The sequence below is a fragment of the Prionailurus bengalensis genome, chromosome A3 (assembly GCF_016509475.1).
Source record: "Prionailurus bengalensis isolate Pbe53 chromosome A3, Fcat_Pben_1.1_paternal_pri, whole genome shotgun sequence".
In the NCBI taxonomy this organism is placed as follows: Eukaryota; Metazoa; Chordata; class Mammalia; order Carnivora; family Felidae; genus Prionailurus; species Prionailurus bengalensis.
Window position 1 is genome coordinate 103333779 of NC_057354.1, and position 14581 is coordinate 103348359.

General features: G+C 43.4%; 2 protein-coding genes across 3 annotated transcripts in view; both read right to left on the reverse strand.

Moving 5' to 3' along the window:
* TMEM87B (transmembrane protein 87B) overlaps window positions 1-10452 on the reverse strand; it is a 51601-nt gene extending 41149 nt beyond the window's left edge. For both annotated transcript variants that reach the window (XM_043603998.1, XM_043603997.1), the window contains exons 1-3: window positions 10066-10452; window positions 6409-6469; window positions 1187-1278 (exon numbers count right to left, since the gene is read on the reverse strand). In XM_043603998.1, coding sequence (XP_043459933.1) covers window positions 1187-1278; window positions 6409-6469; window positions 10066-10260 — 348 coding nt within the window. In that variant the 5' untranslated portion in view covers window positions 10261-10452. The remainder of the gene's footprint in view (window positions 1-1186; window positions 1279-6408; window positions 6470-10065) is intronic.
* A 1417-nt stretch (window positions 10453-11869) lies between these two features.
* The window catches only part of MERTK (MER proto-oncogene, tyrosine kinase), a 126827-nt gene continuing 124115 nt past the window's right edge, over window positions 11870-14581 (reverse strand). Inside the window, exon 19 of the mRNA XM_043604001.1 lies at window positions 11870-12069. Within this exon, the coding sequence (XP_043459936.1) occupies window positions 12036-12069 (34 nt within the window). The 3' untranslated portion in view covers window positions 11870-12035. The remainder of the gene's footprint in view (window positions 12070-14581) is intronic.

The following is a 14581-nucleotide window of genomic DNA, read 5'->3' on the forward strand; positions in this document are numbered from 1 at the left end:
ATCTTGTACCAGGAAAAAAAAGATACAACAACAAACTGCCAAAAAGGATGTTTTGGGAACACGGGCAAAACTTTAATAAGATCTGTTTGTTAGATAATAATTTTGTATCAATGTTAAATTCCCTCAATTTTATCACTGCACTATGCAAGCTAAGTGAACACCTTTGTTCTTAAGAAACACACTGAAGTATTTAATTTTTTTTTTTAACATTTATTTATTTTTGAGAGACAGAGAGAGGCAGAGCATGATGAGCAGGGGAGGGGGAGAGAGAGAGAGGGAGACACAGAATCTGAAGCAGGCTCCAGGCTCTGAGCTGTCAGCACAGAGCCTGACGCGGGCTCAAACTCACGAACTGCGAGACTACGACGTGAGAGCTGAAGTCAGACACTCAACCAACTGAGCCACCCAGGCATCCCAGGACACACTGAAGTATTTGGTATGTAGGGGTAAAATAACAGGGAATAAAGTCACAAAGGCAATATTTGAGGACACTGGCACCTTTCACCCCAAATGGAAAGACAATACAGATAAAAGTTTGGAAATGCACACGATTCATGCTAGGAGCACACAAACAGCAGGGAAGCCGTGAAGGAAATGACCGTGAGCAACCATCAGGAGACCTGTCACAGGAGAACACCTTGCTGAGCCCAGTGGACCCTGCAGGGGAAGAAGAAACCCAGTGGGGCCTCTTTCCTCTTCTTACACCCTCCCCCTTCTTTCCTTGGCAGGGGCGGGTCGGTGGGGGGGGGGGTCTCCTCTCCCCTCACCTCTTTGGGAGATCTACTTCTACTCACTAAAGCTACCTGACTTCACTAAAGTTCTAGGTGTCCTGTCACTAATTTTTTGAATGAAGTAAAACTTTCACATTTCTTTCTTAAATGTGTTGATTTTTATTTGTATGTGACCCACAACATCTTTATCTACAGTTCCTACATGACTGATTTAAATATTTACTAACATTTCTCTCAAGACAGAAAGGAAACTAAAAGATTTGTTTCCTTCTCAGAAGGTATATACTTTGATAAAAATTAAAACATTTCTTGCCTAAGTCCCAAAATAAATCTGTGGCACTTTTAAAACTACAATCCACATTTCTGGCCTCCTCACCTGATGAGCTAATAAATCTTTATACTCATAATTTTTCCTTCATACCTTTATGTACCTTAAAAATTTGCATTTTACTTACCTCCAGCTTAGAATATTCATTCTGACAGGTATGATACTTCAAATACCACTCGATGGTAAACTTCACAGGCCCAGAACAACTGAATGACTTAACTGTTTAGAAAAAAGAAAGTCTTATTGTACAACAATCCTATATGTACTCCTAGGTAAGCTTTCAGGTTTCAAGAATGCAACTTAAAATATGTTACTATAATGAAACAATGAATAAAATATTACCTAATTTCTCCCCCAAATCACTGCAACATGAGATAAGTTCATTAAATTAAATTATTATAGTTAACCAAATACTATTCATTTAATCTGTACGTTAAATCCAGCATTAAAATCAACTGAGTAACAGAATATGCTAAGTCACTGCTCACCGCACTCTAAACTCTTCTCTTCACTAACTTATTCATTCAAAAAATACTGAGTGAGCACCCCTTGTGTGCCAGAAAGAGACATAATGGTAAACGAAAACAACCCCTGTCCTTGATATTAGAGGTATTGGGCAGGGGAGGAATAACAGTTAAATAGGCACCTTAGACAGAATAAGGGGCTGAGAACAGGGAGTCAGAGGAGCCCTGAGCAGGGCACCTAGCATAGTCTAGGAGGGCATAAAGAAGGGGTGCTGACAGGCTTACTGGTGGAGGAGACCTCTAATGTGAAGAGCAGGAGTTAGCTAGGTGATGAGGAGGGTGGAAACAGAGTATATGCAAATGTTCAGGGCAGGGTATGTGAGAGCAGGCATGAGTATGACCACCTGAAAATAGTTTGCTATGGTCAGAACACAGATTGGGGAAAGAGGGAAGAGCTGAAGCTGGAGTAGAGTGCTGGAGAAAAGTCATAAGGGGTACTATGCTTTGCTAAGGAGTTTTCCTTTATTTTGAATGTTACAAAGTAACACCAAATATTTCAGGTAGGAGGGTAACATGATCAGACAGACTGAAAAGGATTAAGTCTAGAATTAGGAAGAGCTCTTTTGGGAGTGTCATCACAACATGGCAGCTGGCTTCCCACAGAATAGGCCATCAGAGAGAAAGAGCAAAGAAGAAGCCACAGTATCTTTTATGACCTAGTTTCAGAAGTGATATGCCATTAGCTCTATCATATTTCTTGGTTAGACCAACCTTGATACAATATGGTAGGGGACTACATAAGGACATGAATACCAGGAGGCTGGGATCACTGTGAACCAGAAGGGAACCACTGGTAACCAGAAGGAATCCAAACCGAGCCCCGAGACTGCAGTTCAAGAAGCTGAGGCTGGTAGAATTTCTGGGGGAGAATACTCAAGAGCTGGAACCTGCACAGAGAGAGAGTAAAAGAAATCTGGACAGAGATACTATTGAGCCTGACTGCATGGCAGCCAGCCCATGCATAGAAAGAAGCCCAATCATTCTCAGAGGTCATACAGGGCTTGTAACTGTTTCAAGCGTGGAGGGGCCTCATTAAATATACCAAGCATTCAGGAGAAATGTAGCAGGGTCACATCTTAGAAGTGGTGCTAAGTTGGCCCTGCAGTTAAAGCTACTCCAGATCCATCCTGAAAGCAATTAAACACAAAACTGGAAAAGATCAAACTCACCCAAAAGAAACTCAGCTGTCTGCCAGAACAAAGTCAAAGGAATACAACTATATAATACAATTATAGCACTTAAGAAGCTAATATTCATGATATCCACCATCCAACCAAAACCCTAGACAGAAAAAGAAAAAATTAACTCATAATCATGATAGATTAGTCATTATGATAAAAATGGAAGGGACAAAGATGATTAGCAGAGAAGAATATTAAAGTTGTTATAAATATTTTCCATATGCTGAAAGATGTAAAGGAAAATATAAAAATATTGAGAAAAAAGATATTAAAAAACAAACTTCTAGAGATTAAAAAAATTACAATATCCAAGTAAGAAGTTCACTTTATGAGACTAACAGGAGATTAAATACTGGAGAAGATCACTGAATTTGAAGACAAAGCAATAGAAAGATTCAAAATGAAGCACAGAAAGAGACTGAAAAAAAATTAACAAGGCCTCAGTGATCCGTGAGACAATATCGAGCAGTCTAACATATATGCAAATTGAGCCCCAGAGAGGGAGGACAGGGAAGTGGGGACAGAGTATCTAAATCCATAATCCAATGTAAAAGATGAGATTTTTTTCAGTGTGGATATCCAGTTGTTCCAGCATCATTTATTGAAAAGACTATTCTCTCTCTAAAGAACTATCTTGGCATCTTTGTTGAGAAGCAACTGACCTCATAAACGTGGGTTTATTTCTGGGCTCTCTGATCTATTTTTTTTTAATTTTTTAATATTTATTTATTTTTGAAAGAGAGAGACAGAGCATGAGTGGAGGAGGGGCAGAGAGAGACAGAGACAGAATCTGAAGCAGGCTCCAGGCTTTGAGGGGTCAGCACAGAGCCTGACATGGGGCTCAAACCCATGCGCCATGAGAACATAACCTGAGCAGAAGTCGGACGCCTAACCCACTGAGCCACCCAGGCACCCCTCTGATCTGTTTCATGGTTCTGTGTATCTATCCTTATGCTAGTACCACACTGCTACAGTTACTGAAGCTTTATGTAGGTTTTGAAATAAAATAGTAAAAGTCTTCCAACTTTGTTCTTTTACTAAAATTGCTTTGGCTATTCTAGGTTCTTTGCACTTGCATATAAATTTTAGATACAGCTAGTCAATTTCTACATAAAAGTCAGCTTGGATTTTGATTGAAATTAGCTGAATTTATAGACCAATCTGGGGAAAACAGACAGTATAACGGTAGCTACAGAGTTTTCATAGATGTCTTTACCAGCTTAAGGAAGTTCCTTCTATTTCTAGTTTTCTAAGAGTTTTTATCATGAATGGGTGTTGAATTTTTTCAAATATTTTTCTGTACATATTGAGATGACTATATAGCATATTTCTTTTATTCTGTGTAGGGGGTGAATAACATTGAGAGATTTTCAGCAGCAATTCCACAAGACTACCTCTTGAATGGGCTACCAAAAGAGGGGTCGCCTAAAGGAAAGTCAGATGTCTCATCTACCAAACGGCAGGGACACATATCCAAGGGACTAATTCTTAGATTTTTGCAGGCATTAAAATTGGTTCTGTGAGAACACAGAGCCTCATTCTCACTCCTTCATTACAACACCAATTTAGATGTATAATCTGGAATGTCCAATTACTGCTTCAAATGAACAGTAACTGTAAAGTGGTTGTGTAATGATTAACTCTCTCCCTTCAGCATGTCTTCCTGGATACCCAAAGGTGATGAAAGCTGCTTGATGAGCATGGCACCAGAATGAAGGCTCAGATGGATACTACGTCTACATCTATCAGCCACATGTCCTACCTACAGTCACAGCTCAAGAAGACCTCTCTCTCAGGGAGCCTGGGTGGCTCAGTCGATTAAGCGTCCGACTTCGGCTCATGTCACGATCTCACCCTTCCTGAGTTCGAGCCCTATGTCAGGCTTTGTGGTGACAGCTCAGAGCCTGAAGCCTGCTTCAGACCTGCGTCTCCCTCTTTTTCTGCCCCTCCCCTGCTCATACTCCATCTCTCTTTCTCTCTCTCAAAAATAAACATTAAAAAAAAAAAAGAAAACCTCTCTCTCATCGGTGCTACTAGACACTGTCTGCTTTACTTAACTAAACCCTCACATATATATTTTTTATGCTTTTACTGTTAACTGTCTTCTGCCTCATTCTTTCTTTAGATATATTAATACCACTGTCTTGAGTGTGGTCTACTCTTAGCTGATCTCAGATATTAGGTATGATTTTTTAAAATCAGATTATGTGTTTCACTGGTCCATATCACTTTTTCCCCCCCATGTAATTTTTTTTTTTTGTCTGCAACAGTCTCCTAAGTCTTACTTGTCTAGCCACTGAAATCTGAATTCACGGGGCGCCTGGGTGGCGCAGTCGGTTAAGCGTCCGACTTCAGCCAGGTCACGATCTCGCGGTCCATGAGTTCGAGCCCCGCGTCGGGCTCTGGGCTGATGGCTCAGAGCCTGGAGCCTGTTTCCGATTCTGTGTCTCCCTCTCTCTGCCCCTCCCCCGTTCATGCTCTGTCTCTCTCTGTCCCAAAAATAAATACACATTGAAATCTGAATTCACTAAAGCAGTTAGATGCCAATTTTTTTTCCCCTCACCCACCTTGGACTTCAATTTCCTCTTACCAAGTTGTTATCACCACTGATGATCTAGGATATCAACGAACTGCTTTGAACCACCTCTGCTGTCTAGCTGATGGCTGGACATACAGCAGAATCACCCAACAAATGACCTGAGCGTACTGTGATAGAGAAAAGGGGCATGGCTTTGGATCCCCAGGAAGCCAATTTGCTTTACCCAACAAAAAACTACTCCTTATGCCAAAACTTTAACCTCGGCAGCCAATTTACCTAGTCAAGTTACTGGAAACACTAAGAGGAGTTGGACCACAGTAAATATGATCTGCTGTAAATTCATCAAAAATACTGAAAACCTTGGGTGGCTCAGTCGGTTAAGTGTCTGACTTCGGTTCAAGTCATAATCTCAGGGTTCGTGAGTTTCAGCCCCTCATCGGGCTTGCTGCTGTCAGCTGAAAGCCCACTTTGGACCCTCTGTCTCCTTCTCTCTTTGCTCCTCCCAAAATAAAACACTAAAAAAAAAAAAAAAAATCTATAAAAATTTAAAAAAATATTTTGAAAACTTCAAGATGTATGAGAACCTGGTAGTTCTCACACATTGGCATTTACATAGAGAACATAGTCCCCAACAAATAAGTTCACTTTCATAAGCTCTAAAATCCTAATTAAAATGTTAGTATGTAGTAATTTTTACTGTATTCTATGGTGATGGATATATTTATAAAAATTTCAGGGGCATAAAGGCTTTACCACAATCATGACATTTCATAGACTCATAAAAGGAATTCATCTAGTTTTAAAAGCTGGGATTCAGAGTCAAATTTCACAGAAGCCTACTTTATTACACATTAATTTTAATTTTTAAAGAACGATTCATATTACATTTTTTGAGACAGGATCAGAGAAATGCATTCTTGAAAATAACCAAGTCTTCACTGAAACAAAAGAAACCCTGAAAATTTTAGAACCACTTAAAAACAAGTATTTAGCCTAGTTTAAAATATATATTAGTTTTAGTAACATACCAGTTTCTGTTATATTACATGAGGTTATTCATTTATAATGTACTGTTATGTTAATATTATTAGTTTATTGTACTTACCAGAAAACCTGATTTCTGTAGAGTTAAACACAGTTTTCCTAAATATCAAAGGTCCTGATTTCTAAAATGAAAACACAAGGAAATACAGAATAATCTAGTTAAAATTTTTTTCTCTATTCAGGAGTACAGTTTTACCCTGGAGAATATACAGTTCTAACTCTTGCACTCCTGTGACCAGAGTGATTTTTTAAAAATAATTTTTAAGTAATTTTTAAAAATTAAAATAATTTTAAAAATCTGGTCATATCACCCACTTGCTTAAAATCCTGTTCCATGTATCTAACTCTCTACTACGCTCCGGAATGCCCCTGCCTCTAGCATCTCAGCGGGGGCCAGCATCACACAGAGGGTCAGGGCTGCTGTCTGCACCATCGCTGCCGCTCAGACAGGGGTCCTACCTGTGCATCTGCAGTTGCTCTCGTGATACTGGTATGAATGTACTTTTGATAAAACAACCATGCTTCTCCCTAACTGTGTCTTACAACAGACCGATTCTTACTGCCACTTATAGGTCCCTGCATAGTCAAAGTCCTGCCCGCCTGTTTTAGCACCTTTCACTCAGTGCTTCAAAAGCAGGATACTCCTTCCTGCCCTCAGGAACCTGAAAATTGACTGAAAAAACCCTTCTCTGTCACTTTCCTCATCTTGTTAGTGACTTCTTACCCTTCTCAGCCCAGTTCAAGAGTCCCTTCCTCAGGAAGTCTTCCTTGACGCTCCACACCAGGCCAGGCCTTCCCTTCCATGGTCTCTAGGACCCATCCTTCACAAACAACCCTTGCCACAACTAAAACGAAATGATCTATCACTTAGTTATTTAATGAATGCCCTCACCAAGAATGAAAACGCTGTGAGAAGGGATTGTGTTCAATGAACAAGTGGTTAGGAACGAAAGAAAAAGGCTGATGACAGACAGCTCTTTCTTGATAGCCTCCCACCCCAACACAGTTTCAACAACAAAACCCCCAGCCCGGACCCCTCCTCTGAGCTCCGGATCCACCTACCCAACCGCCTCAAGGTCACGTCCACGAGGATGTTCAACAGACATTCCACACTAACCTGTCCTAAACCAGATACAGTCCTCTCTGCTCCTCACCAACTCTTCCTACACTGCCCGTGTTGGCTAAAGGTGATACCATCTTCAGTCACCTCAGCCTTGGCTCCTTCCAGTCTCTCACCTCCATTGCCCAATCCCCAAAGCACGCCTACTTGATCTCACAAACACTTCCCAAATGCAGCTCTTCCTCTCCATCCCTGCCACCACTGCTCCAATTCAGGCTCTCAACATCTTCTGCCTACAGTTCTGCAATAGCTGGTATTTCTGCCTGAAATACCAGATCTGAGCCTATAATTCATCCTGATACAGCAGCCGCAGTGACTGGTACTTATGTCTAAAATCCTTAATGGCTCTCCCTCATTCACACCCAAAATTTGTTCCTGGTGGCCTACTCCAACCTTTAAATGGGGTTTCTGTGAATCAGCAGGACCCTTTCGAAAACAGTTTTGAATTAGTTGACATGATAAAAAGATGGATTCTGGCTTCACATTTCAAAAAAGGAGACCTGGCAATTCTGTGCCTACACCGCCATATAATATCCACCTGCTGGAGCCGAATGGTAGCTGCCCTCTTCAGAAGAAGCATGTAATCTGTAGTCCACCGCTCTCCCCAGCATCCCCTCCAGTCCTAAATCTAGCTCACTGCACTAAATATCACTGGCCTCAGACCCTGCAGGTCCTGGAGTCTAGACCCCTAGCCATAGGCCCAGGGCCAAGCAAGCTCTGGAAGGTTTATGGTGGCCTGAGTCACTCTAACACTCCTACCAGAGCCTCACTCAGCAGAAACATGAAGAATTTCCTGCATCACTGCTGCTCTGCTCCCTCCTTCTTCCTCACTGAGGTAACATCTACTCATCTTTTAAGACCCAGCCAGGCACCAACTCTAGGAAGCGGGTTAGGTGGCCCCCTCAGTGCTCCAGCAATATCCTAAGAATGCTGCCGTGTAGGTAATCACTATTCATGAATCTGCTGTTCCTACTACTGTGTGAGCTTCTCGAGAGAAGGGACTGTTGTCTAAAATTCATCTTTGCAACAGCAGTGGCCAGCCAGTCTAATACCGAAGGTGCTCAAACTATTGGTTGACCTTTACAATCAAAAGAAGCACTGCTTGAGACATCTGCAGTACAGATCTATGAAAGGCTTGCTCTCCTTTCTTGTTCTGAAGGACAAGTTCCAACAACTTGAAATGGGGGGAAAAATCAGCCTACTCCCTGCAAAGCAGGGCTTCACAGACTGCTACTGACCTCACGTGGGATCCAAGGAAAAAATTACCTTCCTCATTCAGGAAGCAAAGTCATTCTTTCTGCAGGCCCTTTGGAGTTGCCCTGTTTAAAGTATAGTTGGCAAAGATCTTTACAGATACGGTCAAGGAGTTGAACAATCTGTGCACAGCTCATTCACTTCCAATATTGTCTACTCTTAGTCTCTATGATACTGTCATCCATTCACCAGAGAAGCAGCATGAACCCATGAGTGTAGCTCTTGGAGTTTCCTGTTTACTGTCCAGAGAAATTCAGTAATAGAGATGCACACATTATTATCACTGGTGCATATAATGAAGGACCCTGGAAGAAATGGTAGCACTGGGTCTTAAAAATTGAGAAAGAGACCAACTTTCCTTCCTGTATAGTTTCTATGCTGTAGGAAGTATTTGCAGCCTCTGGTACTAAATGTTTCTGGTTGAGTAAATCAAAATATAAGTTTTGCCTTTAGAACTTAGACATCATTTCAATGCATATGGAAAATAATCATCTCAAAACAGAGCTGGGTGAGTCATCTGACTCCAGAAAAGCAGGAGATAAGGCCTCTTCCTGATTTCCTGCCCCTCTTTAGCAAAATTTTCCAAAATGCTACTCTTGCCTCGCTCCTACATCATCTCATGCAACTACCAGATGCCAAGTTCTCAAATATCCTGCCCTGGAAAGGAAGTTTCCACACACTCATGCCTCCAGCCTAGCCTTTCAAACGCTCCTTAATCACACGTCCCACCCCATCTCCACACACACATTCCCCGAACTGTGACAGGAGCCCTCGAGAAATTCAGGAACCGCAGAAGAGGGAAAAGAGGGGTGGGGTAGCTCTCGCATTTAAAGAAAACGAAAGCGGCGCACACACACTTTTTAAATTTGTGCTGAGAGCGAAGCCTGGGAAAGTCCTTCCTGTGGCCTCACGGGTGTGGCCCTCTGGCTGCACCCGGCCCGAGGTGGGGTCAAAAGGCAAAGATGCCGGCAGGAGTGCCAAGGAATCGGGGGGCTCGGGTCTGAATAAACGACGACCTGATCTAACCAGAGCGCGTCAGAGCACAGCCAGGGGCCAGGACTTAGGGAAAGGCGATCCGCAGGAACAGCAGCAGCGCGCAGAAGGGAGAGCCGTCCCCGTGCACTAGCTTCACTGAGCTTCCCCACAGCCCAAGTCCAGCTGGAGGAGGGAGGTCTCCACGCCCGTTAACAGACGAAAGGCTCAGGGGGCGTATCAGGGACCCGAGCAGGCCCGGCAAAGACCAGATGAACAAGTCCAGGGCCGGGAACCGGGGTCTGAAGGAGTCCCGGCGAGGACCCTGAGGGCCCGAGACGCGCCACGCCTCTGTTTCGACATTCCACTTACGTCGCTGATCGTCGCTGCCCAGAGCCCGAGCTCGGGGACGGCGACCACAGCCGCCGGGGCCCAGCACAGGAGGCAGAGGGCGACGCGAAGCAGCGGGGTCCCGGCAAAGAGGCGGCGGCCAGGCGGGACCCGGGCTCCGATGCGGCAGGCGGCGGCCATCTTGACACGGAAGCCGCACCTGGCGCTCCTGGACATCCGCCACGCCCCGGGTCCGCACCTGGTGCGGCTCCGCCCCCGGGAGGCGGGTTCGGGTCGTGTGGTGTGGCTCCGACAGGGAGGTGGAGACGGGGTTTGGGCTTGGGCGGGGAGGCGCGGTTCGGACCCGGGAAGCGGAGCCCAGGAGTGGAGCTAGAAGGAGACAGAGCGCGGCAAGTGGGGGTAAGGGGTGGGAGGGGTGGGAGGGGTGGGAGGGGTGGGCGGGCCAGAGCGTGGAGGCGAGCTTCAGGGCCGGGCCGGAGTCGGGAGAAGAGCTGGGGGGCGGGACTATGGGGGGGGGGGCCGGGAGGAGATACGAGTGGGGGCGGGGCTTGGGGCCGGGCCGGAGTGTGGAGGCGGGGCCGGGAGAACAGGCGGGGCGTGGGCGGGACCATTTTGGGGGCGGGACCGGCCCGGGGTGAAAGGTCAAGTTCCAGACTTCGCTATGGCTGTGGTCTGATGCTTAATGGAGAATATGGGATGGAGTTTCGTGCTTAAGTTTTCTGCTCCTTGTGTTTCAGTTTCTTGTATCCTATGCACGTGCCCCTATCCCAGTCCTCACAGCTCAAGGGAAACAAACTGTTCTCTTAATTCGTGGAAAGTGGTCTGGAAAGTACTTTGAAGTCAGGGTCAATTGAACCCAAGGCATTGTGTTGTAAGCATAACTTGGTAGCACAGTAGTAATTTTCAGACAAATACAGCCGCCTGATTACTTAAACCTAAAAGGACTTAAATTTGTCTTACTGTGTACTTTGCCTAGCATTTTCGCCTTTGAAAGCTTGCTGTCAGAGAGAACTGCTTTATTATCAAATGTAAATAATGTCTAGAGGGAGAATACAATCCTCGATTAATACTGTTCTAATGTAAAATAGGACTGATTTACAGTCAAGAGGTTCTGTTTGCCTGATCAGTCACCCTCATTCACCCTAGTCACTTATTCAGCCAATCATTATTGAGGGTCTAGTCTAGAGAGGTTTGAGTTGAGAGTCTTGTGTATTTATAAATGTGAAGATTGAGGGGCGCCTGGGTAACTCAGTTGGTTAAGCATCTGATTTCGGCTCAGGTCATGATCTCACGGTCCGTGAGTTCGAGCCCCACGTCGGGCTCAGAGCCTGGAACCTGTAGCCTGTTTCAGATTCTGTGTCTGTTTCTCTGACCCTCCCCCGTTCATGCTCTGTCTCTCTCTGTCTCAAAAATAAATAAACATTAAAAAAAAACGATAAATGTGAAGATTGAATGTATGACAGTTCCTTTTCACAAGAATCTTGTGATTATATATCATATGTTTTTATTGTGTCAAATTTTTATTGTTTACTAATGCTTTGTATAGACAGACCCCTTGTTATGCAACCATCAAAATTCAAGGGCCCTAAGAAATAGGTTCCTAGAACACTAGCCAATCCTCACCAGTAGGTGGCACTAGCATTTTGAAGATATTTTACATAAAAATCGTGGCTTTGTAATCCTGAGTTTTTAGCGTCCAATTGATGATGCTATAGATACCTCTAATTTAAATCATTAGAACCTTAATTCAGGCAACATATATTATGTACCTTAGTGCTAGGTATTGTACATTTGTACAGATTGCTGGCAATTGACTTAGCAAGGATTTTACATTATTAAAGAACAAGTACTTTTATTTGTCATTTAGATTTTATGGCTATTCTATTAAAACCTAGTTTCCAAGGCAGATTAGAACTACTGTCATTGACTTGAGCAAATCAAGCAGCACTGGTATCTCCTACATCCAAGGCATTACCTGGTCAGGGATAAGATCAGTACGGCATAGTCTCTGTCATCACTGTGAGGCTGTAAAATTATAAAAAGATGTGCACATGTAAAAAGCCAATAATACAAGGCAGAATGGGTAAAGCCTTGAACTGTGGATATCAAAGGTATACAGGGGTAAGTTGGTTATTTTTTTCAAGAGTCCTTATCTTTTAGCGATTTCCTTCATATGAGTTTGCCCAGAAGCAGACCCTGAGATAAAAATTTGAGTAGTAGTTCATTTGGGAGGTGCAGCACCAGCAGGGGAGTGTTATGGGCTGAATTTTTCATCCAAATTTCATATGCTAAAGTCTTAACCCCAATACCTCAGAACGTGACTGTCTTTGGAGATAGGGCCTTTAAAGAGGTAATTAAGGTAAAAATGAGGTTGTATAGGTGGGCCCTACTACAGTATGATTGGTGTCCTTATAAGAAGAGGAGATTAGGACACACACACACACACACATGCACGCACGCACACACACAGAGAGACCACGTGAAGACACAGGGAGAAGACAGCCATCTATAAGCCCAGAAGAGAGGGGCACCTGGGTGGCCTAGTCGGTTGAGCGTCTGACTTCGGCTCAGGTCATGATCTCTCAGTTTGTGAGTTTGAGCCCCGTGTCAGAACCCCGTGTCAGAACCCCGTGTCAGAGCCCTGTGTCAGGCTCTGTGCTGACAGTGCGGAGCCTGGAGCCAACTTCAGATTCTGTCTCCCTCTCTCTGCCCCTTCCCCGCTCATGCTCTGTCTCTCTCTGTGTCTCAAAAATGAATAAACATTAAAAAAAATTTTTTTATAAGCCCAGAAGAGAGATTCAGAAGAAACTAACCCTGCTGACATCTTGAACTCTGACACCTTGATGTCAGACTTCTAGCTTCTAGAATCATGAGAAAATACATTATGTTAAGTCACCCAGTCTGTGGTACTTCGTTATGGCAGCCCTGGAAAACTGATACAGGGAGTGAGCAAATCTGCCAGGGAGGGGATATAGTTAATAAATGGGGCATTATCACATCAGCTACTACCGTGGGCAAAGGGAACACAGTCCCATTGAGAAACTTGGGAGAAAGATGTGAAGCACAAGCCTCAGAATCACCTCACACAAGGGATGAAGGAGCTGAGATATTTACCTATTTACACCTGTTAGTCTTTGGTTAGGGTCTGGCCCTGGGAGGGCACCAAAGAGACTGCAATTCCAGGCTGCTGTGAGCGGGGCACAGTAGTTTTCCCCACTTTTGAGGAAAGCCTTTAAGCAAAGAGATGCTAGAGTCAGTTCAGGCACACTGAAGTGAAAAGATAGGAGGAATATGGGGAGGGCACTGACAGGGATCACTGCAGAAATTCACCCTAAAATACTAACATCAGTGTCCATGATGTCTGGGATTTGCTTTAAAATAATACAAGAGGGAGAGAAATGAATGGGGATACAGATAAAATAAGATTGGCCACGAGTAGACCATTTCCTAAAACGTGGAGATGATGCATGACCCTCCTGCCTACTTTTGTGTAAGTTTAAAATTTTCCATAATAAAACGTTTTGTGAAAGGTACATTAGAGACCTCGGCTAGCTAGAGCAGTAGGGACCAAATTTACATTCCTGCCTAAAACAACAACAACAAACAGACCAAATATGTGAAACAACAGTTTCCAAGACTCTGGACATCAGGCAATGGACAATTATTCCTAAGGAAAAAAAAAGAAAGGTGGGCCCTATGATTGGTTTGGCTTACTAGCTTAAGAAAGTTTCCAGGCCACAATACAGGGAGGAGAAACTAAAGCAGAGCCTGGCAGATTCTCAGAGTTTAGAAGACTCAGCTAGGAGTCCAATGTGAGTAAGGCAGTTAGTTGGTAGGACTCAATATGGTGAGGAGACAGCTGTACAATGAGGGAATCTTGAGATCTAGAGAAGGTCCTCCTCAAATCTTCAGCAGAGAACTGCTCTACACATGAAGAAACCTGCCTGAGGCCAAGGAAAGATTCACCAAAAAGAATAAGAAGGAACAGTACTAGAAAGGGCTGGGAAAAGTGCCTGTCCTGATCAGCTAACCTCGGAAATTTTATAATTTATAGGGCAATTGTCTAGAGTACTCAAAAGTGTTTTGCCCCAATGGTGGGGAGTAATTAACCCTAGATTAAACATGGTTCTTCAGCCCAATTAACAAATCTTAAAAGCAGGACCCAAAAGGTTAGTTTCCAAGTAACTGTATCCTAGAACAAAGCTCAAGGATTATTTATAGGTATATAAAAATCTCCAGCACCCTAGAAGGTCAAATCACAATATCTGTCATCCAACTAAATTCTTGGCAAAGAATTAGGAAAATATAAGATGTAAGGAGGAGAAAAAAAATCAATTGAAACTGACCTAGAACTGACACATATGTCAGAATGAGCAGAAAAGGATATTAAAAGTCATTGTAACTTAATTCCATATGTTCAAAAGTTAAGTAGAGACATGGAAAATAGAAAAAAGACCAAATTAAGTTTCTAGTAATGCAAAATACAGCATGTGAGATAAAAAAAAATAGACTGGGTGGGATTAATGGCATATTGACT